This window comes from Penicillium waksmanii (genome assembly GCF_028829765.1).
Source record: "Penicillium waksmanii strain IBT 27052 chromosome Unknown utg000007l:1.0-4314555.0:1.0-4317578.0, whole genome shotgun sequence".
NCBI classification, from domain to species: domain Eukaryota; kingdom Fungi; phylum Ascomycota; class Eurotiomycetes; order Eurotiales; family Aspergillaceae; genus Penicillium; species Penicillium waksmanii.
The window spans coordinates 2,676,694-2,700,326 of record NW_026643253.1 but is presented as its reverse complement, the minus strand read 5'-3'; the positions used below and the strand labels follow the sequence as shown (position 1 = coordinate 2,700,326).

Below are 23,633 nucleotides of genomic sequence, written 5' to 3'. Positions count from 1 at the left end.
GATGACAAGCAGGGGGATTCCCGGTCATCCACTCATAACGGCTATCATTAAATTACGGACCACTTGTCCTGAGAATCTATGATGATCATGCGTACTATAGATCCCATAGTATTTAAGTCTCCGTATATCCGAGAACTGTGGGTCGCATTTGGGGGTTTTCCTGGTGGTAAAAATTGTTGAAAGGATGCACTAGCCGTAGAGCGAGATTCATTTCACGGATGATCCTTCCCGATTGGGGAAAGTATGGATGCTTCAGGGTCGGGGTGTTACGGAGAAATTGGAGTAGAAAGGTTGAATTCCGGTAAACTCCACGTAGCAGACCCTGGTCGATTATTTTTAAGGCGGATTGTGCCCGGCGCCAGCTTGTACAACCCTTTAGAAAGAGTACAAGGACAGCCTTTGGTCTGGTTATTCTCCGGTTTCTCAATTATTTCGCCATCCACATACCACTATGAAACGTCTTTCCCGGGTTTTCAGCAGTAGCCCAAAGACTGTCTCTACTCAGCCCGAGCCAACGGCAATTGCACCGACAAAGCCCAAGCAGGCCGTGGAGGGTCGGTCCATCGATGAAGGCCGACCCCTACGAATCGTGGTTATCGGAGCCGGTATTTCTGGAATACTCAGTTGCATTCGTTTCAGGCAGAGGTTTCCAAATATTGAGATTTGTGTATACGACAAGAATCCAGATGTAGGAGGGACTTGGTTTGAAAATCGATATCCCGGCTGTGCATGTGGTACGTAAATTACTCCTATTGAAAAGGCACCACGCCGAGAATAATAAATTGCTAACTTGCCTCTGCGATCAGACATTCCCGCCCATACGTATCAAGCAACCTTTGAGCCGAACAAAGAATGGTCTACGTTCTATGCCAGTGCCCCAGAAATCCACAAATATTGGAAACATGTCGCAGAGAAATATGGTTGCATGAAGTATATCAAGTTAAAGCAACAAGTAAACTCGGCGACCTGGGATGAGAAGAGTTCGAAGTGGAAACTCGAGGTGAGTGCCGCGTGCACCATTAATTATATGGCGATTAACATGAGCTTTAGATCAAAGATCTGGACAGCGGCTCTTCATATACAGACGAAGGCAATATTGTGATCCAGGGAACCGGTTCTTTGAATAACTGGAAATGGCCAGATATCCCGGGACTGAATGACTTCAAGGGCAAATTATTGCATAGCGCTCGCTGGGACGAGGAGTACGACTATTCGGTATGCATATTATCATGCAGTTTCATTCAGATCGCCTTGACTGATATCGGGATAGAATCAACGTGTTGCCGTTATTGGCAACGGCTCCAGTGGAATTCAGATAGTTCCAGGAATACTGCCCAAGGTCACACACATTGACCACTACATGCGCAGCCGCACCTGGGTGTCGCCCACTTTTGCAAGGGAGCACATTGAGAAGCATGGCAACGGAAAGGATAACTGTGAGTACACTGCTGAACTAATGGATGGAAAATATTGTCTAACTAATGATCGAAAGTCGCATTTTCCGCCGAGGATATTGAGGAATTCAAGAACAACCATGAATCATACCAGAAATTCCGCAAGGGTATGACAAGGTCAATACAAGTGAAGCGCATCAGTTAATAGGTGATAGGTGTGGAGTTGGAACTCCAGTCGATTCACGGCGCTACTCTCAATGGGCACCCAATGCAACTTGGAGCCCACGAAGCCTTTGTCGAGAATATGAAACGGCGATTGGCAAACAAGCCAGAGATCATCGACGATCTCATCCCCGCATTCCCACCAGCATGCCGGCGTCTTACACCGGGGCCAGGCTACCTCGAAGCTCTCACAGATGAAAAGGTCGACATCATCAAGTCGGACATCGTCAAGATCGATGAGAAGGGCATCGTTACTGCCGATGGACAACACAGAGCCGTTGACGCGATCGTCTGCGCGACTGGGTTTGACACAACCTGTACGCCCCGCTTCGCAATTCGGGGTCGTGATGGTGTCCTTCTTTCAGAACGCTGGAAAGAGACCCCAGAGACTTACATCGCGGTCGCGACAGATGGGTTCCCGAATTATTTCATCTCTCTAGGTCCAAACGCCGCGCTAGGGGAAGGAAACCTGTTACTTCTAATCGAAAAGGAGTTGGACTATTTCACCATGTGCGTAGAGAAGATGCAGCGGGATAATATTCGAGCCATGGCTCCGCGCAAAGAAGCTGTTCTCCAATTTCGGCGGTACTGCGATGAATATTTCAAGGGCACGGTGTTTGGTGGAAAGTGTCGCAGTTGGTACAAGGGGGGGTACGGAAGAGGGTCGCATTGTTGCTCTATGGCCTGGTATGTACAGTTCATGTTATTTTTTGCTTTTTTTTTTAGAATCCGCTGGGATTCATCTATCTATTTCAAACAGCTACTGACTGACTGTCTAGGTTCATCGCTACATGCTATGAAAGTCTTTGCACAGCCGCGATGGGAAGACTATGAGTATGAATATGTCAACGATAACCCATTTGGTTGGATTGGCGATGGCTGGACGGAAAACGAGAAGAACGACAAGATCCATGTGAATTACCTCGATGATGATCAGGTTGACTTTCCTGCGGCAAACTTGAAGTAAAACAAAACTTCGCAAGGTTGAGTCTCAAATTTGAGACATTACCAACCGCAAGAAGCTGAGTGGATACGAGCATACCAGTACGGGTCAATTAGTTAGTGTTTACTAGAAATTTCGCCGGATTTGCAGACCTCTGTACTCCTAAACACTCGCCCGCCCATATGAGAATGTGGAGATAGTCTAGCGGAAGAGTACTCAATCAATGAAATGTAGTCGATAGGTAACCCTGGTCGGATCAAGTCCGGTAGTGATATCATGCCAATACCATGCAATACACTCTAGTGTATTTTCGATAAGTACATCCACGCGTCATCCATGCAAAATCCGAATTCCAGACCCACCACGGTACTTGCAATCCACTGCAAAAGCGAAATACGAATACCCTTAAGGTTCTCCCCCTCAATCCTAGTGTCAGCCCGGGAGAAAGCCAACCTTCCTCTTTCTGGCCGGTCCTCAACCTTTCCAAAGCGAGGAAATTCTCATCTCCTCCCCGATGGACCAGCATGAAGCCTGCCGACAAGCACTTTCGCTGCACAGTCTGTCAGCGAGCCTTCACACGCATTGATCACCTCAAGAGACACCACCTGCGTCGTACGGTGCCCGCATAACTCTCCCCGACTTCCGCATGAGCTAACGTGGAGAACAGATTCCGGTCAAAAGCCTTACTCATGCGTTTTCTGCAACGAGACCTTTGCACGATGGTACGTGCACTCCCCTTCTCCCTGCGAATCTCCGTAGCTTACGCCACTAAGCGACAATCTTCGTGACCATTATAACGATTGCGCCCAACGTGGTGATCGTCAAATCCCTGAGACTGGCCAGAGGGGCCGTCGGCGACATGCATGTCAATCTGTGAGTTCTTCGAATGTGACTCTCGTACAACCCAGCCTAACTAACGGTTTCTTGGTTCAATAGTGCACCTCGATGAAGCTTCGTTGCGATGGCGCAAGTCCCTGTGGCTCATGCGTGAAGAGAGGTCTCGATTGCAACAATGAACGACTCATCCGCGCGGACACCCTCCACGATCTCGACGATCCCATGACGCGACCGCCTGCACAAAATATTGAAGATGGGTCTTCAAGCTTCGGGTCTCCCTCGGCTAAGCCAGAAATATTCGACCAGCCTTCGGACCGCGGATCGATCAAGTTCCTCCTCAATGGCGGTACCGACAGCTTCACCGAACAATTTCGGCTCCCGCCACGAGATGATCGCGCTCGGGGTATGGAATTCCACAATCAGGTCGGATTGCAAGAAGCCGCTGGGGGGGATGTTTTCTTACAACATGCAAGAGAATCGATCAGAATTTCCCCAACTATTTGCTGGTCCGGATCCCTCGTCTCTTCAATTTTTCCAAGACACATTTCTGGACTTTTTCAATGGACCATTTGGTGACAACCAGAAATCCCTGGAGGACCCTTATACGGCTCGTATCGACTTTTCCACACCTGAGCAAGATCCAAGTCTAGCCATGCAATCGGATCCTGCAGCCTTCGAACCAGAACAGCCATTCGCAATGGCTCTCGTTCAATCTATATTGGCAAGGGCGTGGACTGTACCGCTAGATCCTAAGGCCCAGGAGGAAATATCGTCCGGCCTTAACTTCTTGCTCACCACAGCGCGCATACGGAAATTCTTGTCGCTTTATTTCAGGTATTGGCAGAATAATTGCTCCATCTTTCACGTCCCTTCCTTTGACCCGGAGACAACTTCACTGCCACTTCTCGCCGCGGTGACATTTATGGGCGCTATGTATAGCACAGACCCGCGGGAAACTTACATCGCAAAACGAGTTTTGGACTTTGCTGAGCTCTTCGTGTTCTCCAGCCCCGTTTTCTCAGCAGAGACAGAAGTGGCTTCTGTGTTCTCCGGTCAGAAGACCCCGGAGGAAGACGATAACGACTGGGTGAAGTTTCAAAATTTCTTGGCTGGCCTCATTATTACTGTTGTTCAGTACTGGGCAGGTAGCCGCGCCTCGAGAAACCGTGCGATGGAAAATCGATTCAGCGAAATCGTCAAAATCGCCCGACGACTCGATCTCGTGAAATGCCGGCATCAACTCCATGAGCAGCTGCAGGAGCATCTTTGGATTCAGACTGAGTGCCGCATTCGTGCCATTAGTGTCATCTCTTTGCTTGATTGTGCATTCTTCTTTTACCAGAACTACCCGTGCCGTCTGACTCATTCTGAGATGGAATGCGAGCTACCATGCGAAGAGTCTGTATTTCAGGCCGAGCACCCCTTTTCCGAGCCCAGTTTTCGGTTTAATCGGGATATCACCATCTACTCCGCTTTTCAAAAATTATTTGAACCTGTGAAACAAGAGGGCCAATCTGTCGATATTTACGATATGGGGCTGACGGTCTTGGATACATTCATTCTGATTCATGGTACGTTCCAATCTGTCTCCCTTTGGCTTCACTTATATCTTGCTGACAAACACCGTAGTTTTATTCGCCTTCATCAATACACATATGACACTAGTCGGACTCTTGAAACGGCAAAGTTCTGTCATCCAAGCTTTACAAAATACAACCCACGGAGATGGTAATAGGAGCATGATACCGGAAGACTCATTATTGATCTCAATTCGCACCGCTCTGAACCGCTGGCGTTACTACTGGCTCGCAGTCCGCAGTCAAGTCTCAAACGACGAATGGGCCTCGATGGGATTCTACAAGAACGGCTATAATTTCTGGCTCGTCTCGCAGCTTCTTATCACGAACAAGGATGCCGTTGATGTCATTCTGCAAATGGAGGTCCATTGCGAAGATAAGCTGGAGAAGTTGAAGGTGTTGCTTAAGGACGAACAGGACTAGCAGGTTGTGAGCTGCCATGTCATCTTGCTTGATAGAACGGCGGGGGCGTTAGTGGGACTTGCTTTTTTGGTCTTTCGAGCGGGCCATCGATTGGGACGATTAGCGATTGGCGTTGATTATGAAACACAACATCCACCGTCTATTTATTTAATTTCTATAATTCAGTTTCTACTATTGACGCCGTCAATATAATACCAAAAAGAAAGCCTGGCGCAGGACGCACAAGGCTCATTTTGCATTCTGATACTCTGAATGATCACTCTTTATGGCTACAGTACGTCCCGAAACCGGTGCAACAACCTATACTCTTCGAGTGATTCCCTAGCCCCACCGCCTAGACACACTAGTCTATATTTGCAGTTATTCCAGAGTGTCTCTGTAAGTTACGCACGTATTGTCTCGTAGGTGAAATACAAAGTAATTTTATGCATGTTTTCGATTGTTAAGTTCAATTCATCTGACACCTCCATACCCCAACCTCGAAAAACAGCTTTCCTCGGGAGGCATACCTACCAATCAATCACGAGTGGCCCAACCAAGGATGGTTCCAAACCTAGCTTCTTCCAAACTTGAGCTAATCTATGACATGATCCACAGTGGCGAACTGTCTATAACTGTGATGGCACTTGCCGCTAGTTGCAACAAAAGCACCATCTCGAGATTCTCTTCCAATATAAGAATGTTTGGCAGCGTCAGAGCACTGCCACTTGAAGGCGGACGACCCTGTAGTGTCACTCCATTTATACTCGAGGCTTTGTGCATTTATCTGATTGGAAAGCCTACCTTATATCTGGGCGAGATGGTGATTTTCATATGGGACGAACTCGCCCTTCGAGCAACGAAATCTAATATTCCTATAGTTAGGAAATAAAACATTGGGGAGGCTCCACTTCCCTATATCCTAGTAATATCCTAGCTCTGCCTTGGGTTAGACCCACTTGTTCCACTCCTTCTCTTCTCCAAGCTTTTTGTAAACAGTTTGTTGCCTAGTTGGATTGAATCAAATCGGCGTCAGCTCTATCAGCTTGAACTATGTAGCCTTAGAGGCCTCTATTGAACTGTAATTGAGTTGATCGGCGGATTTATTTTCTATTTCGGAAATCTATTCGGTAAGTTAACTTTACTAGGTTCTCGCATTTGACTAATTTTGGCGGACATACAGTATCTCCTTCCTCCGGTACCCACCTGTCCTGCTCTTCCGAGAAAACCTCAACAAACCCCACATTGATCTTTGTGCCGCTAAGGAACAAAACCATTCAAATTCTTGCTGAAACCCCACCGTCTTCAATCGATCACATAGAACCGTCACAATCATGACCTCCAATGACAAGGGATTTGGAGATGTTCTTAATTGTATGTTGGTTTAAATACCTTCTCCTCCCTCTTTTCTACCGTGTGTCGGTAGGTTTTTGGGGGTGGGAAGGGGACGGTTCTTACGCCACTAGATGTCAAAACACTAGTACATGATCTGACCGAGGCTTTTCAAATTTATAGCTGAGTTTCGATCCGATCACGATGAGGTTACCGATTCTTTCGATGCTATGGACCTGAAGCCTGACCTGCTTCGCGGTATGTGTTAAAATTTCTCCGCCACCTGTGGAAACATAAGGATCGGATGTTCTGACGATCTTGTCTCGTCCTCCAGGTGTCCATTTCTGTGGTTTCAAGCACCCCTCAGCTATTCAGCAGCGTACTATCATACCCATTATAAAGAGTAAGTATCTCCCGACTATTTATGGTCAAAAGGCTCTCAAGGCAGTATTAAGAACATATCTCAGACAGAGATGTCATTGCTCAGGCCCAGTCTGGCGCTGGAAAGACCACCGCTTTCTCTATCTCCGCTCTGCAGAAGATCGACCCAAATATCAAGGCCTGCCAGGGTCTGATTGTCTCCTATACCCGTGAATTGGCCCTGCGTATTCAGGAACACATCATCGCCCTCAGTGAATTCATGAACATCGAGTGCTGTGCCTGTATTGGTGGTACTGCTCTCCCTGCGGACATGGAAGCCCTCCGCGAGGGCCCTCAGCTAGTTGTTGGTACCCCGGGCCGTATCAGCGAACTAATCCAGCGCCGTGCCTTACAAACCGAAGAGATAAAGCTTTTCATCCTCGATGAGGCTGATGAGATATTCTCTGTAAGTTTGGTCCAAAAGTCTTTCCCCATTTATATTAGACAAGATCAGGAACAAAGACTTAACGATATTTTTAGCGTGGTTTCTCGGACCAAATTTACACAATATTACACTCCCTTCCTAAGTCCACCCAGTTTGTCCTGCACTCTGTCACCTTGGCCCAGAATGTCCTTGAGGTTACCACTGAGTTCATGCGTGACCCCGTCTCTATCCAAGTCAGGAAGCAAGAACTTCCCCTGGAAGGTATTACGCAGTTCTACATTGCTATTGAAAAGGAGGAATGGAAGCTCGACACTCTCTCCGATCTCTACGAGACCGTTCCCATCACCCAGGCTGTCATTTTCTGCGACACCCGCCGCAAAGTCGACTGGCTTGCTCACAACCTGACCACCCGTAACTTCTCTGTCTCTGCCATACACGATGACATGGAGCAGTCCCAGCGTGATGGTATCATGAAGGAGTTTCGCTCTAGATCTTCACGTGTCTTGATCACCACTGACCTTCTTGCCCGTGATATTGATGTCCGAGTGTCTCTGGCCATCAACTACGGTCTTCCTGCCAAGCATGAGAACTATATTCACCGTATTGGCCGTGGTGGTTGTTTAGACCGTAAGGGCGTCGCCATTAACTTCGTCACTGCTGATGACGTCCCTATGATCCGTGGAATTGAACGTTTCTACAGCACTCAAATAGCGGAGATGCCCATGAACGTTGCTGGCAAGTGCACATGCACTCTAGATGTGGTTAAATTTGAAATTAATATTAAGCTCACTCCTTTACAGACATCATCCGAAGCTCTTAGCTACCTAACATCTGAATGCAGATTACCGATTGTAGTCGCCAATAATATTCCAAGGGTGAGTTGTCGTGGGACAAAGGCATGTTTTTGACATTGTTGCAACTTCACATATTGGTTCTTACAAAATAGTAACCATTGAATCTCTTGCATTCGCTGAACTGGACTTGACAAAATTTGGCGATTTTATACTCAATCGAGGTGAACCGGTGAGTGGTTATATGGACATTAGTTGATTTTTCTCACTAGATAAAACTGACCATAGGAAACAGCCAAGAATCCCAGGAGCAAGACAGCTCCCAGCGCCAGGTCATGCGTTCCCAGCTCCCTTGGTAGATCAGGTCGGTCGAGCTTTTGTCCTCTGAAGCCGGATCTTCATGCCACAAGCCAGATGGGCCCACGCTGGTCATTGTTTCTCTGTCGCTGTCCAATCAACATTAGTACCTTCATAGTGTTTGTCAATGTCCCGTTGGGAACTCACTGATAACACTATATTTCTCACCTACTGGCCACGGGCTATCTTCCGTCGTAGAATATTACTAGATTCCTCTTTTATCTGTTCCCATAAAAATTTAGGCGGTTAAATAGATTTTATCTTGTATCCTTGATCACAACTGGTTTGTTTAATTTAACCCTCCACTCGATCTGCTAGTAAATACAGTCTGAATATTGTTCATTCCATGCATATATGAACCTGTACGTTGAACCAAAGGATTATAACTGAGCTGGCTGGACTTATGTTGATGCAGGAAAAGTGAAAATGCACTAACATTGTTCTCAGGATCGGGTGAAGGGCAGATTACTGATGGCATCCATTCGAGGTCCGGGTAACCGGGGGTGGGGTCATAGGAGGGAGTCCATTCCCATAGATCAGGCAGTTCCGTTTGGTAAGTATTATCATCGTTGAAAGGAGTGTAAGTCATCCCCCAAGGCAGAAGGTGCCACTGAGGAGTCAATCAGCATGGCGTGTTATCTTCTACCAAGGGTGTGACGAAGACTTAAGTAGAGAGAGCTGTGGCTGACAGGCTGAGTATTATGATAAAAAGGTTCATGAGTATTCCGCAGGCAAGCAAGATATGTAAGTCACTGGTTGTTTTGGTGGCGAGTAAGCCTTCGCGAGGCACTCTCTAGCTTGGATGTTTTACTTGTTTGCACTGCTTGGGAAAATTCTGGTTCATTTGGATAGCCAATACAGTCACAAGACAAAGCAGCATATTTTAATGCGTCAGCCATGGTATGAGACAGATACTGGATTGATATATTCCGGAGTTATTCCCAGTTGGGCTAGCGTTTCATGGCAGTGGGGCTAGAGAATCACTCGAAGAGTGTACATTGTTGCACCGGTTTCGGGACGCACTGTACATTCACCTTTTTTCGTGATTTCTTCCCTGACATCAACTAAGAATAACCTAAATTCCAAAAGTTTTCAATATTCTTCCCTGTATCTTCATCCACATATGAAGGTGCCTCTGCGAATGTGATACTCTCACCATGTAATTCCGCGATTTTGCCTGTCAATGACGTATCATCTACAAAGTTGGCAACAGCGGTTGTCGCGGTAGACATGGGCGTGAGTATCATTGACTTGAACAAATCAGAACTAGGAGCAATGTTCGTTTCTGCTCTTCCTTAGTAAATATAGGAAAATGAGGGTCAACAGTCTTACCAATAACGGCAGGAGCCAATCCATTGATTCGAATATTCTTTGTTGCAAGTGTTCTCGAGAGCGATCGAACCAGCCCGACCACTCCATGTTTGGTGGCTGCGTATAGCGGCGCCATAGGGAATGGATATAGCCCTGCATTAGAAGCAGTGCACATGATCATTCCTCTCGATGAACCATTGATTTCGTTTTTGGAAATGTAGTGAGCTCCAAGCTGCACAGCTATCCAAGAGTATTAGTATGGCTAGTCATTCATAACCGGAAGCTAAAACTTACAATAGATGCATCCAATCAAATTGACATTCAAAGTCGTGAGTTCTGGTTTAATAGGCCCTCCGCTTTCGCTATTGGAAGGCAACAAGCTGCCTCTCTCGTTGATACCCGCATTTGCGAAGACGATATCAATTCGGCCTTGCTGGTTGTATATCTTTTCAAATACTGCAGCTTGGCTCTCCCAAGAAGACACGTCGCATTCCTCGAAGGACACGCCCGCATTCGGAAATTCGGAACGAAGTTTGTCCAATGTCAGCGTGCCAGTCGTGGGATTGATGTCTAAAATTGATATATGGGTGTTCTCCTCCGTGATAAAATGCTTTGTTATCCCTAGCCCGATTCCGGAGGCTCCCCCTAATAGTAAAGGAAATCAGCATTGTCTAATTTGTACTATTCGGACATGATTCTTTTTTTTCTTACCTGTAACCACAATGCTTCTGAGAGGCGCCATCTTGAAAGCTGCTCAATGATTTGAGACACAGATCGAGCACGCCGGCCCTTTTTGCTAGGATAATCCCGCACTCGGCTCATGTTTCGCTTCTTCGCCGCGTCATAACCCCTCCCTGCTCGGATCCCCACATCCTATAGTGGATCCGGGGGATTTCCGGTATTTATGAGGCTTTGACGATCTTCCAGCATAACATGGCAGCTTATGAACTTTCTTTTACACATCGGCTATGTCTACGCACCGAATACAGACCCAACTGTGTGAATTAGCTGAACTTAATGCGTTTCTCGGCCGTTTTTTCGGATATACTTGATGTCGTGGCGTTGCGTCGGTCAACACCCCGCACTTATCTCGACAACCCGTGCGGAATGCGTCTCCCAGGAGAGGCTATGGACAGAGCTGTATGGGTCAAAAAAGCTACGGTCACTGGTAAGGAGTTTCCCAGTCCCGAAGGTAAGATGTATCTCAGTTCAACCAAGATATTTACCATGAACAATCTTACCTAATTAACATCCAAGATTTCGTTAAAAGGGCATGCAGGCTTCATTTAGCTGTAATAGGTTCCAAGATTAACTATAGTAACATAGTAGAAAAATAACCTGACAGGGAACAACGCCAAAGTATTCCTGGGCAATTGTCTTTCGGCATTTTCCCAGGTCCGTCCCGGCTGTCATCACCATTGTAATTGCCGGGACAGATAGCACAGAAGGTTGATAATCAATAAGCCATAAAACCAGACAAAAAACTTTCAAACTATGTGGCTCCAGGGCTTCACATTGATTAAGATTCACCCACGGGGAGAATTCGATTTAAAAATACGATAAATTCAGAGGGCGTCACATCCATTGGGTCTATGCATGCCCCGCATCGCGCAGAAAGAGGACAATTAGCGAATAATACAATTAGCAGGATTTGTCCTTTTCCCAACCGTCTCCATCCTCATTATACGAGTTGTCTGAAATCGGCGAAACCCCATGGGGACCCCAGATTACAGACGAGGCGGGTTCTCCCCGATGGGGCTTCGCAGCCCCATATTCCTGCGATCCATGACTTCCGTCATTCATACTTGTGACAGTAACGCACAAACTCTAGTAAAGCCACCTGGTATTGTAGTTCCAGAGAAATGAAGACGAAAGACTTAAAATGACAGTCAAATTTTCGTAGAAAAGATACTATAAATTGGCACAAGGCCACTGGGTTCAAGATGGTCACCTTGGAGGTTCTACTAGTAGTACTACTAATTGGAACTTGAAAAATCCTTCGCGAAATCTCGCCACTTAGAGCGATCAACAGTTACTAGTACCACTAGTAGTGGTAATCGAAGATCGGCAATTTTTCTTGTCTCCTCTTAACCCGGCTTACATCACTTGCCTTAGTAGCCGGACTCCCATCACCCTTTTTCTTCAATATTCAAGCACCAGGGAAGTTGTTTCCGCACACTATCGAGTGCCAACCACCAAAATGCCTTTCGGTATTCTCGATGACGACAAATTGGAGCATATTCCAGGTACGGCACCACTGAACGGGCTTCAAAATACCGATACCTACTCCGGCCTCGATCCAGGATTCCTGAAGCGCGATTCAACGGGGCAATTTGTACTTGTTCCGCAGCCGTCGGACTCTCCCAATGACCCCTATAACTGGTCACGCAAACGAAAAGAACTGTTTACAATCACGTATGGATGGGGCTGCGGGTGTGTCGGAGGTACGTGAAAGTTCCCGAAATGTCTAGAGCGCGGATGTCTCATTAATTCCATTTTTAGCGGTTGGTCCACTCCTTGGAGGAGCCTTCGTCCCACTTGCTGCAGAATTTGGCGTCTCTCTGTCTACATTCGTATCAGCTGTTCAGGGGGGGGCACTATTGCTGCAATTGCGATCGGAAGCCTTATATTCAACTCCCTTGCAGTCAAGTACGGAAAGCGACCGGTGTATCTGGGTACAACAGTTGGGTTGATGGTTTCTTGCTTCTGGGCAGCCGAGGCAAAAAGCTTCGAGTCTTTCGTGGCTGCAAGGGTGTTCTGTGGGCTCTGTATGGCACCGATGGAGGCCCTAGTCCCTGCATCAATTTCGGATATTTGGTATGTTTGTGAAATACCCCCCGACACGACATGTACTAATACAAGGGCAAAGGTTTGTTCACGAGAGGGGGTTTCGGACTGCTGTATTCAACCTAGGAGTACTTGGGGGAATCAATTTGGCAGTTCCAATCGGTGAGTTGGGTCAGTATTGATTCTAGGTTTCTTTGGCTGATTCGCGATAGCTGCTGCGATTATTGAATTTAGCTCCTATCGCATAGCGTTGCATGCAATGGGAGGCGCCTTTGCACTAACCCTCATTATGGTATTTTTCTGGATGCCAGAGTCTGCGTATTGCAGGCGGTCTTTAAATATCGACACCGGAGAAGCAAACGTACCTAATTTATCTTTCTTTTTGAAACTCCGTTGCTAATTTATTCCCTAGGTCGTGGTTGAGGGCAAAGGGGCGTTGGAGCAGCTCGAACATGCACCTACCTCCGGTTCGATACCGAATGAGGAACCTGTATCCTGGACGAAAAGACTACTGCCATACAGTGGCTATGTTAATCAAGTTTCGTTCTGGAATACGTTGGTCCGACCTTTCTACCTCATCGCGTCGCCGGCCGTACTATGGGCCGTTCTTCTTTTCACAACATGCATTTCGTGGCTCGTCGGAATATCACTCACGCTATCGCAGATCTTCTCCGCTCCGCCTTATAACTTTTCTGTGGTTGGAGTTGGAGCGACCAATTTGTCGTCATTCGTGGCCTCTGTTCTCGGTACTATGACCGCAGGGCCACTTATCGACGGTTTGGTTACTAGGATGTCTAGAATGAATGGAGGAATCTTCGGTAGGCTGCAATCTCTTGGAAAGATACCTTTAATTGACTAGTAAGTATGACTAACTTGACCATAGAGCCTGAGTTCCGTTTACCCATAATGGTTACATATCTCCTGTTTACGTCCACTGGGTTTTTCGCTTGGGGGCAATCTTCATACGCGCAAGACCCTTGGCCGGTACCTGTGATAGTGTGCCTTGGTCTCATTAACTTTGGCGTTCAACTCGGTACGACTGGGGTGGTGACATACGTTGTTGATTGCCACCGTGAGAAAGCAGGCGAGGCATTTGCGGCCATGAACTTTATCAAGAACCTGTTTGCATTCGGACTATCATTCTACATCAACGACTGGATCGATAACCAAGGAGTCCGGAACTGTTTCTTTACCATTGGGGGGATAACTATGGGAGTTACCCTATTCACAATTCCGATGCAAGTACAACCTACCATGTTTTTGAGCAGCCTATTAAACGGTACTAACAAGGAACCTCAGGTATATATTCGGGAAACGAGCTCGCAGTTGGGTTCACCGACACGGCATTGCTGATCGACTTTGAAACGTCATTACTACTCGGTGGTTTACTTGGGAAACTCGCGATTTAGTATAGGATTGGATTCCATATCATGTCCGACACTATGAATATGTAAATAAAATCCATTTGCACATTATCCGGTCATACGGAATTTGAAAAGATCCCTTTCGACGATCTGGTCCTTCTTGCACTCCACCTCTTCCAGATCCCAGTTGCTCCATACAAATCTCCCGTTTAGCCAATCCCGTCTCTCCTTCGCTAGCCATATAATGGTATCGGCAGGGAGTGTCAATTCATCTGCAAGCGAAAAATGAAGCACCTCTGGGAAGTTGGCTGCCATATCAGTTTTGACGCCACCGGGGTGCAATGAGATTGAAATGAGTTTCTCATCCTCATGGTCACGCGCCAAAAACTCGTTCAGTCGTACATTTGCGAACCGAGATGTTTGATAGGAAGAGGCGCCGTAGGACAAAGTGTGGGCCCCGACTGAGGAGAGGTTGATGACTATCTTCGTATCCGAGCTCAAAACAAATGGGAGGAAGTAGTGACAACAAAGAAATGTTCCCTTCACATTAACCTCCCACGCCTTCCACCATTCGATTGGATCAGACTCGATGACCGTCTTGAATTCAGGTAGATACCCCGCGTTGTTTACGAGGATGTCTAACTTCCCTCCAAAAGCAGCCTCAAGCTTCTGGCTGGCAGCCTTGACAGACTCATCCGATGTCACATCCATAGATAATGGCAAAATATGAGGAGGTTTGATACCGCACTTGAGAGCTTCATCTTTGATTTCTTTGACCACGCTCTCAAGGGAAGATCGAGCGGCGACGGCGATTTGAGCACATCCAGCCTTGGCGCAGCGCACAGCAGTGGCACGTCCAATGCCCTTCGAAGCCCCAGTAATGAGGATGGACTTTCCAGAGAGCTCTGTCCCCATCGGCTCTATAAACGGATATGTATCGTGATGATTCTTCGCGAATGCCGCCAGCTCGAAGGCATTAGTGGGCCTAATGAAATCGATAACACCCGAGTCGGTCATGATAGGCTTTGATGATTTGAACCGACGAAGGACGGAAATATGACTTGGCTATCAAAGTTTATACTAGTATTCAAATGTTGTCTTGATAGTTCTTGCAGTGGCGTGTTGGCTGTAGCAAACAGTCCGATGCTGGCAATCTCGACGTCTTTATATTCTGAACATATCGTAGTATTACATCGTAACCAGCTTCGAAAGTCGGATTTAATTGCATTTAACACCGATCCATTAAGTCCTGGATATCTCCGGCTGAGAAGGCAGTCTAAAAAGGGTTTACGAATTGGATGGTCGTCGAATTCGCAAGACATGGGCTGACGCTAAATTATACGAGCTGAAATGACGTCACTGTACATAGAACTTGCCCATGTAAGAACTTTGTGTTTATCTGATAACTTCGTCGCCGTATCCATTTTAGCTAAATATCCTAATATTTGAACTAATTAGTCTTCATTACTTCTCCGATAAGAACAGATAATTCACAGAATATTCAAAGCTAATGGAGAGTGACATTCTATTATCCCGATTCAAAGGTTAGTGAGGACTAACAGCTGCCGTCCCTTTCAGGGACCTGAGTGAATGAAAGCCCCCCCATAGCATCGGATGCACACCCTTCCGCCTCAAAGCCTCAACTGCTTCGTGGAGGACATATGGCGCTCGATCCAGATCCAGGCCTTCCTGCCCATTCTGTTTTAGATTGGCATAGAATATGCCCGCAAGCTCCGACGAAATCTCATCTGACACCTTCCACAAAGTGGAAATCACATGCGACACTCCGGCGATATGAAAGCCACCAGCAATATGAATCCCCTCATCCCGTAAAAGGACGTCCTTGCTCACCCCTGATTCGCATGCAGAAAGATAGACCAACTCACAGCTCTTGAGGTCTAGGTTAAGGAGCGTTCGCACGGAAAATGGAGAAGGCTTCTTTTGCCAATCCTGTAGCATGATCGCACTTCGGGAAGGGTCGTCCTCATCAGCCCGAGAGTGACAGGCAAAATGAAGGATCGCTGTTTCTGGTGATACAGCTCCTTTCACAGTGGGCGTATTGGGCTGCATAAGGATATTGACATCTAAGTACGGCGAGAGAGCATTCTCGATTGCACTGAGTTCAGGTGTAACGTTCAGGTCGCCCTCTGAGCCAAGACCAGGAGTTTGAGCCATGGCTGCCACCACAGCTTGTTTATTGGGGTGAAATTGCGAGCTTTTGCAATTGGAAACACCTTGTCTGATATAGGCAAGGGCTTTCAATGAGTTTGTATACGAAGATATGGCAATATCTTGAACGCATCTGGATTTGATGGCGTCTGCGGGGTTTTGGCCTTCGAAATCTCCGGCTGCATGGATTGGGAGAATACTTATCCATCCAACTGAGACCCATACAATCCGGGGTTTCTCCAGTGAAGCTTGTTGATACCTCTTCCAGTCAATGGAATCCATCACGGGCTTAGCAGCCGTTTTCCAGAGCCACTTCATGATAGCCTGATACTCGGAGAGTGCCTTCTGATGCTTGTCACCCTTCCCGAGATAAGAAAGCGCGACAGCAAAGCGCGAAGCATATTTCTGAATTTCCTCAATGTTGAAATCCGGAAGAGGAACATGATGGATATTGTCGGCAGTCACTATAATAGCGTCACTCCGGTACGAATTTCCATTGATGAAGACAATAGGAGCATCATTGGAGTGAGACTGAATATCCGTGGAGATATCCGGAGTCTTCAAGAACGAGCTGAAACCAGGGCACTGTCTTATTTCTTCGAGAGTTTGGCGATACGCATTGGCTCCGTTGTGGGAGTTCAATCTTTTTTCATCCTCTGGAAAAACAACTGTCGCCAAACCCACATTGGATGAAGTGAAGGCGGGCGACTTTTGAAATAATTGCAGCTGCAGTGTGCGAAATCGCGCGGCCAGCTCTGGTCTCTCGATATCGAGGCTATCAATTTCGCTCGGCCGACCCTGAATGCGATCCCAAATGAAGGCTCGCCCGGATTCTAAGCGCTTAACAGCAGTGCTCGGCGGATCTCCAGCATTGAGCGATAGAGCAGCCGCGGCACCTGGAATATACTGGTATTCTCTAACAAATTTCAACTGTGTCAATCGGTTCTCATGCAGAAGAACGGCTTCTGGTAGAAGCTCGAGACTAATCAAAATATTATCACGAGCCCGTCTTGGATCTTGAAACACGTCATTTGCAATTTCGGCAGCGATGGAAGCGAGATGAATGCGATCCGATACGTGGTGCGAGCTCATGCGTGCGAGGCACTCGTAAGCTTCAAGTGCTTTATATGCATCTCCGATAGTGCTAGGGCCAGGGCAGATCTTGAATCTGTCATAAAAAAGATTTGCGTGTCGCTGCACAATTGTCCAGTATAGTGGATTTTCTTCCGGCATTACGATATTCGCTTCTTGCAGGGCTCTTTCAGCAGCATCGAAATCCGAAAGGTTCCTGGTAGACTTGGCAATGGAAGCGAGGGCAGTAGCCTTGTTAAGGAGCAAAATCCCACGCCCCGAAGATGATATGGAGCCTGCTAGCATGATGGTCTTGTCGTAGATTTCTATCGCTTTCTGCAGATCCGCCATTTGTGCTGTCACCTTGTATGAACTTTGGTAAGCATCACCGATCAGAGTCGAAAGTGAGGTTCTCAGATCATTACTCAGTGAGATGGGCCCTTCAAGCGCGGAAATGGCTATCTGTTGCGCTTCTGTCAGATCTTTGATGTTTCTTTTAACTTCAAATCGAAGCTGGAGCGCATAATTTAAATTTGCGGCACGCATGGCAAATCGAGGATCTTCGTTATCAATTTGACAGAGACTTTTCCTGTAATATTTGACCGCGGATTCAATGTCGCTGTCGGCACTCCAGTGAAGAAATCTCTGAATCATGACCGAGCCGAGGGCAGCGGTTAATATGAATATATCTCGATGTTGATCACTTCCATTCACGCTCTCCAGTTGTACTAGAGCCTCCTTATATGCATCGATGGCCCTTTCCAGATTATCAGGCAACGCATCATAATTGAATAGCTTTACATAGCTATTACCCAGATCATTTAACGCGAGTGGCCGAGACGAAAAGTCCTTCGGCATAAGTTTGCAGGCCCCTCGGAATGCCTCGCATGCCTGCCGAAGCAGCTCTGCATTTTCCGTGAAGTCGTACATCTTCCGATTCACTTTACCAGCTACCCATAAAGAGCATCCTTGACCAACAGCGTCATCCTTTTTCCATTGCGAAAAGGCCTTGCCAGCTACAGAGCCAGCTTCAACCAGATCTGCAAGACGACCGAACCGTTGGTATCGCTCTATCAGAGCCAGGGCATGTAGGCGAAATAGGGCCGATAAGTCAATGCTATCCTCACAGTTGGTTGCAATCTGTGCATACTCGATTGCTTTGTCAAGATTGCTAGGTTCACCACTAACTTCATAAAGAGCATAGCGTGTGGTGCCGCAGCAGAAGAAAGCTAATCCGAAATCTGGATGGCCTGGTAGCAATGCCCTCGCTTTGTCTTCGATGACATCTATTGCCTCCAAAAGAAGACCGTGAGCCAGAGCGCGATCAACTGTTTTCTCTGCTACCTTCTGTAGAAACCCTGAGAGGCGAACTCTAGGTTTCAGGGTATCAGGGTAAGCTTCAATGGCTTCTCTCCATACATCGCACGCCTTCTGATCTGCGTCAGGGTCGTCCAGTAGCTCCGCCTTTGATTGTTCCAAGTCGACAAGCTCATTCTGAAAGCGCTCCCAGACTAGACTTTCCGGAATCTCGAACGTGATTGCTTTCCTGAGTAGTAAAGATGCTTTGATACCATCGTCTTCGTCCTTGCTTATCACGAACCGCGCGTTGTAAGCCGCGGCAGCATTGCGATGAATCATGCCATATGGCAGATACGGCTTAGATGAACGACCTGCATTAGCTTCACAAATCTCGATCGCATTATCATGAATCGCGATAGACTCTGTCAGCTGAGCTTTCCTCTCTTCGTCATCCCCAGATACAGTCTGACGTAGGAAGTCGCCCTTGTTGGAGATATGTCGGGCGCGAATTGGAGACTGTGCCGTGAGCTCGATGGCTTTGTCAAAGTACACTCGTGCATTTTCTTTGTCAATGGCTTCCTGTCCCTGTCTATAGCGCTCCACGTACATGACACCAACATCACAGGCCCATTCACGAAGTACCTCGTCGGTCTCTTGAGCGGTTTTCACCGCTAACTTGTAATGTCGGATTGCTCCCTCCAGATCCGTATTTCTCTTATATTTTTCCCATCTCCTCTGGTACAATGTGCCCATGTGGTGATTGGACTTTCCTCGACCTGGGCTCGAGTCTGGGACATAACGAAGGGACAGAGCCTCCAAGGCGAAAGCCATAGAGAGATCGGTGTCGTTTTGGTTTTTTTTGTATCTGACGAGTGCCATTTCCGACTGGATATGGCAGAAGCCAGGCCGATCGGGGTTATCCCCCGCATGCTGAACGGCACAGACCAAAGCTTTTGCATTATGCGGCAAGGTTTGGAGATAGTTAGGATCATCGAAAAAGTCACCAGGTGCAATATCTTCAGTACTCGGCTGATCTCGGGAAAATGACTGGTTGGTGGCATCCAGCACGGATTTGGGAATCTCGTTTTGGGAGGGGGTTGTCGCCATCGTGCCCGGATGGTCAGTACTGGAACGCAGCAAGAAAGAAATTCAGCGTTGAGTAATACCTACTTCGTTCAAATTGGAGTTCATGGAAGCAACCTCCAGCGCTTGGAACTTGGAAGTCGGGCGGACGATGACCATCGCGGGGCAAACATGATTGATGTGGTGCCAAGCATGCTAATGTGTTTCGGGGCTGTTAGTTACTAGTAAGCGAGAACTTGAAAGTGAGGCTGACATAGAACAAAGTCTTCCAAATTTATTCAAACCTTGAAAGATCCCATTCTCGCTGCTCAGTTCTGTCAGCATGAAAATCTATCAAGTTGACAGAAGCTCGGTTTCATGAAGGTGATGATGTATGCGACAGATGACTACAGATCTAGCATAGAGCAGGGCAGGACTTGGAAGGGGAAGGTGATCTTGAATGCCTGAGGCATGTACCTCAACACAAGCTTGGCATGAAAACTGTCGCCTGGGAAACAATGCAAGTAATTTACCTAATGCATTGTTGCCTCGCCAAACCAGCCGTGAGGCGGTTGCAAACTTCCATCCAGCGATCCACCAGGCATGGCCATGAACAAACAAATCATGCTTTTTTTGGCACAAATTCCAGTTCACTTTGCAACGTGCCTTTTGCCAACTGGAACTGTACTTCTTTCTAGATGGTTGAGCAAAATGGCGACTTTGTTAAGAAAATACGAACTGTTGCTTAGGATTCAAACTTGAATGAGAATCCAGAAATAGAGAACTCCGAGATGCCAACCGATTGATACTAAATTTGCTCAAGATAAGGCCTTATTATGTAGGGGCAGACGTCAAACAGTCAGTAACCTAGACATTTATACTTTACCATCCCGCAAAGATTCACGATCCGTTTGACCCAGGATTGGCCATGGCTTTAGGATTGACAGCTAAGGTTATGGCTGTGACCTTGCGAGAATATGTAACCCTCCAAAATAAACCTTACATCTACTACAACAGCAAATCGAAGTAGAACCGTGATCTTTCGGTGACGGGAATGACGAAGTAACAATTATTCAGCTAAGTAACTTGGGGGAAAGAAGAGCGAGAAACACAGACAGATGAACACACGATCACATAATCATAGAGACATGCAGACAGCAAAAGAAGAATAGAAAGAAAGAGAGAGATTTCTAAATGTTCATGGAAAAGTCATATAGAATGAAGATCTGTGCCGAGATCTTCGACTCTATGTCGTGCATAATACCCAAGGTTTTCCGAGTTGATTGAAACCTTGAGACACGACCTCATAGCCAATTTATGGTGAACCTAGCAGTTATTGGCAGGGCAACCATTCCAGCCTATTTCAACAAATTGCCTACCAATGTCGGGATTTATTATATGTACAGCAATCCACTAGCTACCTTCAATGAGCCGCGTGATAAACGTCGAAGGCACTGGCTTCATCGCCTTCCTACCATGCGCGCCATGCCAGCCGACCGGGCGTGGTTGGAGCAACAGATTCAGATATTTGGATTTGACTTGGAGGAAAGTCGAAATTGGAGAAACTGAATAGCTAGCTCACATTGTTGAGTGTTTTGCCAGATGGAGGTGCGATCTGGGAAACGTAATAACCCTATTCCCAGCGAGGATGTCGACTAGATTAGCCCAAACTTGATCTGATGAGAGGTCGGTCACCAAGATCTCATTGCAGAGAAAAGTATCGATTGCTCCAGGAAATAGGGTATTTCTTAAGCTAAATGATGCTCTACATTGTGTTTGTAAATGTGGCAAACCAGGGGTAAAGCACGATGTGAAATACTGAGTGAGTGGAGTGATGGTTGACATTAAATGAGGATTCAGATCATAGGGCGATCATAAAATGTCAGTGATGGGGTCAGACCCCTATTTATGGCAATCGAGGATTTAGGGGCTCGAAATTCGTTCCCACGAGGGAAATAAATATTTTTTTTCTCGAGGCGTCGGAGCATCATCGTTCGGCCGTTGTGACTGTGGGACGCCGTTTCCAGGAAAGAAAATCCATCAATTACTGCAACTCACCGTGAACATACAGCACATGATATACTAGCATACTTTATAATCCTTCAAGTGTGCTTTTAATAAGTCAGATTCTTCATTCAAATGCCTACAAATAGTAGGCTCATAATTTATTCCTTCGAAGAAACTCTGTCAAGCAATCGTGTGCGGTGCGGGATTGGCGGTGTCTGAGATTATATTCCCTTAAAACTCTACTGGCTCTATTCTCATGGAAAGGTTCCGTCTAGCTTAAAGATAATATCATTTCGTCCCATCACTATTGTTTCGTACCAATACTATTGGGTCCAGACTGCATGAACAGGAAACTTGAGCGTGTTGCATCGGCGTCCGATTATCAGTCAAGCAGGCACCAGACGGCATTCATCAGAAGAACTGAGCCCATCATCCCTAGCAGTCAAAATAGACAATGCACTCAGACTCAACAGACTCTCCAACACCGTAGAAGTTGGTATCGCTTGTGGGTTCTTCTCCTTCAATGTGAGTCTGTGTAGCATAGGCACCGTGGCAGCCACTTGGAACAAGGTATTATTATTAGCTTCTCACTACCCCAAATCTCCAGAATTATTTAGGGATTGGCTCACCTGAGGCCGCTTCCTCCACATGCCGCGCCCCACGAGAAGGTGTCGTCAAGGGAGTCGGAGCCAAAAGTGATCAGGTCGGAACAGACCGATTTATCACCGTCGTAAGCGCCAATCTCGTTGCTATCGGCATCGTAGAGTTTGAGAGAACCGCCGTTGGAAATAGTATTTCCACCGCTACCGAAGCCTGCGGAGTTTGTAGAGTATTGGCCGACCGCAGAACACTGGGCCGCCATAGCGGAGGGCAGGCTGAGAGCTGCCAGCAGGATGGCGGGGGTCGCACTGTGCATGAACATTTTGGTCGGTAATGTCTTGATAAGTATTTTGAAGAGAGAAGATGGAGTGGAATTGCCTTGGATGCTGGTGAGAATGGATTGTGATGGATTAAAGAATCGAGGGTATGAGTACGGTCTTTATAGACTTTTCTGATCCCAACCCTAACCACATTTCTTCGGCATCCTCGGGCGTAGATGCACAACATTTTGCTATGCCCGATAGCTGTTGAGGCTTTGGCCGAAGAATTGAAGATCTATTCTCATTTCATCGTCTTTGAATTGAATCTGGGCGCTCACCTTGCCCGCATAAGAGGCTACCTTGGTTTCATTCAATGCTAGGGTTTGTTGGAATTGCATCATAGTCGGGGGCTGATATGGCTTTGGCTCAATAATCGTCTTGGCGCCAATGTCATGAGCCTGTTTGCATGGTCGTCAGTGTGAAGCAAATCCCTCTGTCATACTCATGAACGTAGGATTTCTTACCCCATGTGCAGATCTGCGGCCGAATTGCTTTCTCGCCCCCACATAGATCTACTCCACCCTGGGGTACGTTGTATTTTTTATCACCGATAAACATCTTATACCCGATCCTAGGGGTCTTTGCCAAGCCCGAAATTACGCTAATTACTTCATACTTATTATGTACAAGTACTACCGGGTAGTCCTCGATTTTCGGGCGACGTCATATGCGGTCGAATGTCACATCCCTAACGCCCCGACAGGTGAAATAGCAGAGAGAGAGTTCTCTCTTGCCGGAGAATACAGATATGATTGTTAGACTTGGGAGTTTGATTTAATGATGGATGGGCGCCGAAGTTACCAATTCCGCCTGGAGTTCTTGTCTTATCTCACCATGTAATTCGAGCTTCCAATATATTCTTGCTTAAGCAATACACAAACTTTGGTATGAGATTAGTTGGAAATGGAGAATTTGCTCTATCTGTCATTGCTTCAAGATATGTCGGATTGTGGCAGGTATTAGTGCATCGAGTTACCAGTACG

The 23,633-nt window shown here is 46.9% G+C and overlaps 8 protein-coding genes across 8 annotated transcripts; 4 read left to right on the top strand and 4 right to left on the bottom strand.

Annotated features, from left to right (window-relative positions):
- Positions 1–451: 451 nt before the first annotated feature.
- N7481_007841 (flavin-containing monooxygenase) lies at positions 452–2,583 on the top strand (the record flags this gene model as incomplete). Its single annotated transcript, XM_057267060.1, has 6 exons — positions 452–734; positions 807–1,000; positions 1,051–1,215; positions 1,271–1,436; positions 1,493–1,561; positions 1,610–2,583. 6 exons carry the CDS (start codon positions 452–454, stop codon positions 2,581–2,583), a joined length of 1,851 nt encoding a protein of 616 aa, XP_057121261.1.
- Positions 2,584–2,895: 312 nt separating this feature from the next.
- On the top strand, positions 2,896–5,396 carry N7481_007840 (uncharacterized protein; the record flags this gene model as incomplete). Its single annotated transcript, XM_057267059.1, has 7 exons — positions 2,896–2,925; positions 2,970–3,171; positions 3,227–3,281; positions 3,333–3,432; positions 3,496–3,799; positions 3,870–4,967; positions 5,026–5,396. The coding sequence occupies 7 exons, from the start codon at positions 2,896–2,898 to the stop codon at positions 5,394–5,396; spliced, it is 2,160 nt and encodes a 719-aa protein (XP_057121260.1).
- Positions 5,397–6,709: 1,313 nt separating this feature from the next.
- N7481_007839 (ATP-dependent RNA helicase eIF4A) lies at positions 6,710–8,340 on the top strand (the record flags this gene model as incomplete). Its single annotated transcript, XM_057267058.1, has 6 exons — positions 6,710–6,749; positions 6,891–6,965; positions 7,042–7,110; positions 7,175–7,533; positions 7,608–8,251; positions 8,313–8,340. The coding sequence occupies 6 exons, from the start codon at positions 6,710–6,712 to the stop codon at positions 8,338–8,340; spliced, it is 1,215 nt and encodes a 404-aa protein (XP_057121259.1).
- A 1,563-nt stretch (positions 8,341–9,903) lies between these two features.
- On the bottom strand, positions 9,904–10,713 carry N7481_007838 (short chain dehydrogenase/reductase; the record flags this gene model as incomplete). Its single annotated transcript, XM_057267057.1, has 3 exons — positions 9,904–10,211; positions 10,266–10,616; positions 10,683–10,713. 3 exons carry the CDS (start codon positions 10,711–10,713, stop codon positions 9,904–9,906), a joined length of 690 nt encoding a protein of 229 aa, XP_057121258.1.
- A 1,458-nt stretch (positions 10,714–12,171) lies between these two features.
- N7481_007837 (uncharacterized protein) lies at positions 12,172–14,167 on the top strand (the record flags this gene model as incomplete). Its single annotated transcript, XM_057267056.1, has 7 exons — positions 12,172–12,415; positions 12,560–12,788; positions 12,841–12,920; positions 12,971–13,050; positions 13,171–13,576; positions 13,642–14,037; positions 14,085–14,167. The coding sequence occupies 7 exons, from the start codon at positions 12,172–12,174 to the stop codon at positions 14,165–14,167; spliced, it is 1,518 nt and encodes a 505-aa protein (XP_057121257.1).
- Positions 14,168–14,230: 63 nt separating this feature from the next.
- Positions 14,231–15,139, bottom strand: N7481_007836 (SDR family oxidoreductase; the record flags this gene model as incomplete). Its single annotated transcript, XM_057267055.1, has 1 exon — positions 14,231–15,139. The coding sequence occupies one exon, from the start codon at positions 15,137–15,139 to the stop codon at positions 14,231–14,233; it is 909 nt and encodes a 302-aa protein (XP_057121256.1).
- A 528-nt stretch (positions 15,140–15,667) lies between these two features.
- Positions 15,668–19,768, bottom strand: N7481_007835 (CHAT domain-containing protein; the record flags this gene model as incomplete). Its single annotated transcript, XM_057267054.1, has 1 exon — positions 15,668–19,768. The coding sequence occupies one exon, from the start codon at positions 19,766–19,768 to the stop codon at positions 15,668–15,670; it is 4,101 nt and encodes a 1,366-aa protein (XP_057121255.1).
- A 2,397-nt stretch (positions 19,769–22,165) lies between these two features.
- On the bottom strand, positions 22,166–22,652 carry N7481_007834 (uncharacterized protein; the record flags this gene model as incomplete). The annotated part of the gene is made up of 2 exons (XM_057267053.1): positions 22,166–22,289; positions 22,360–22,652. 2 exons carry the CDS (start codon positions 22,650–22,652, stop codon positions 22,166–22,168), a joined length of 417 nt encoding a protein of 138 aa, XP_057121254.1.
- Positions 22,653–23,633: the final 981 nt, after the last annotated feature.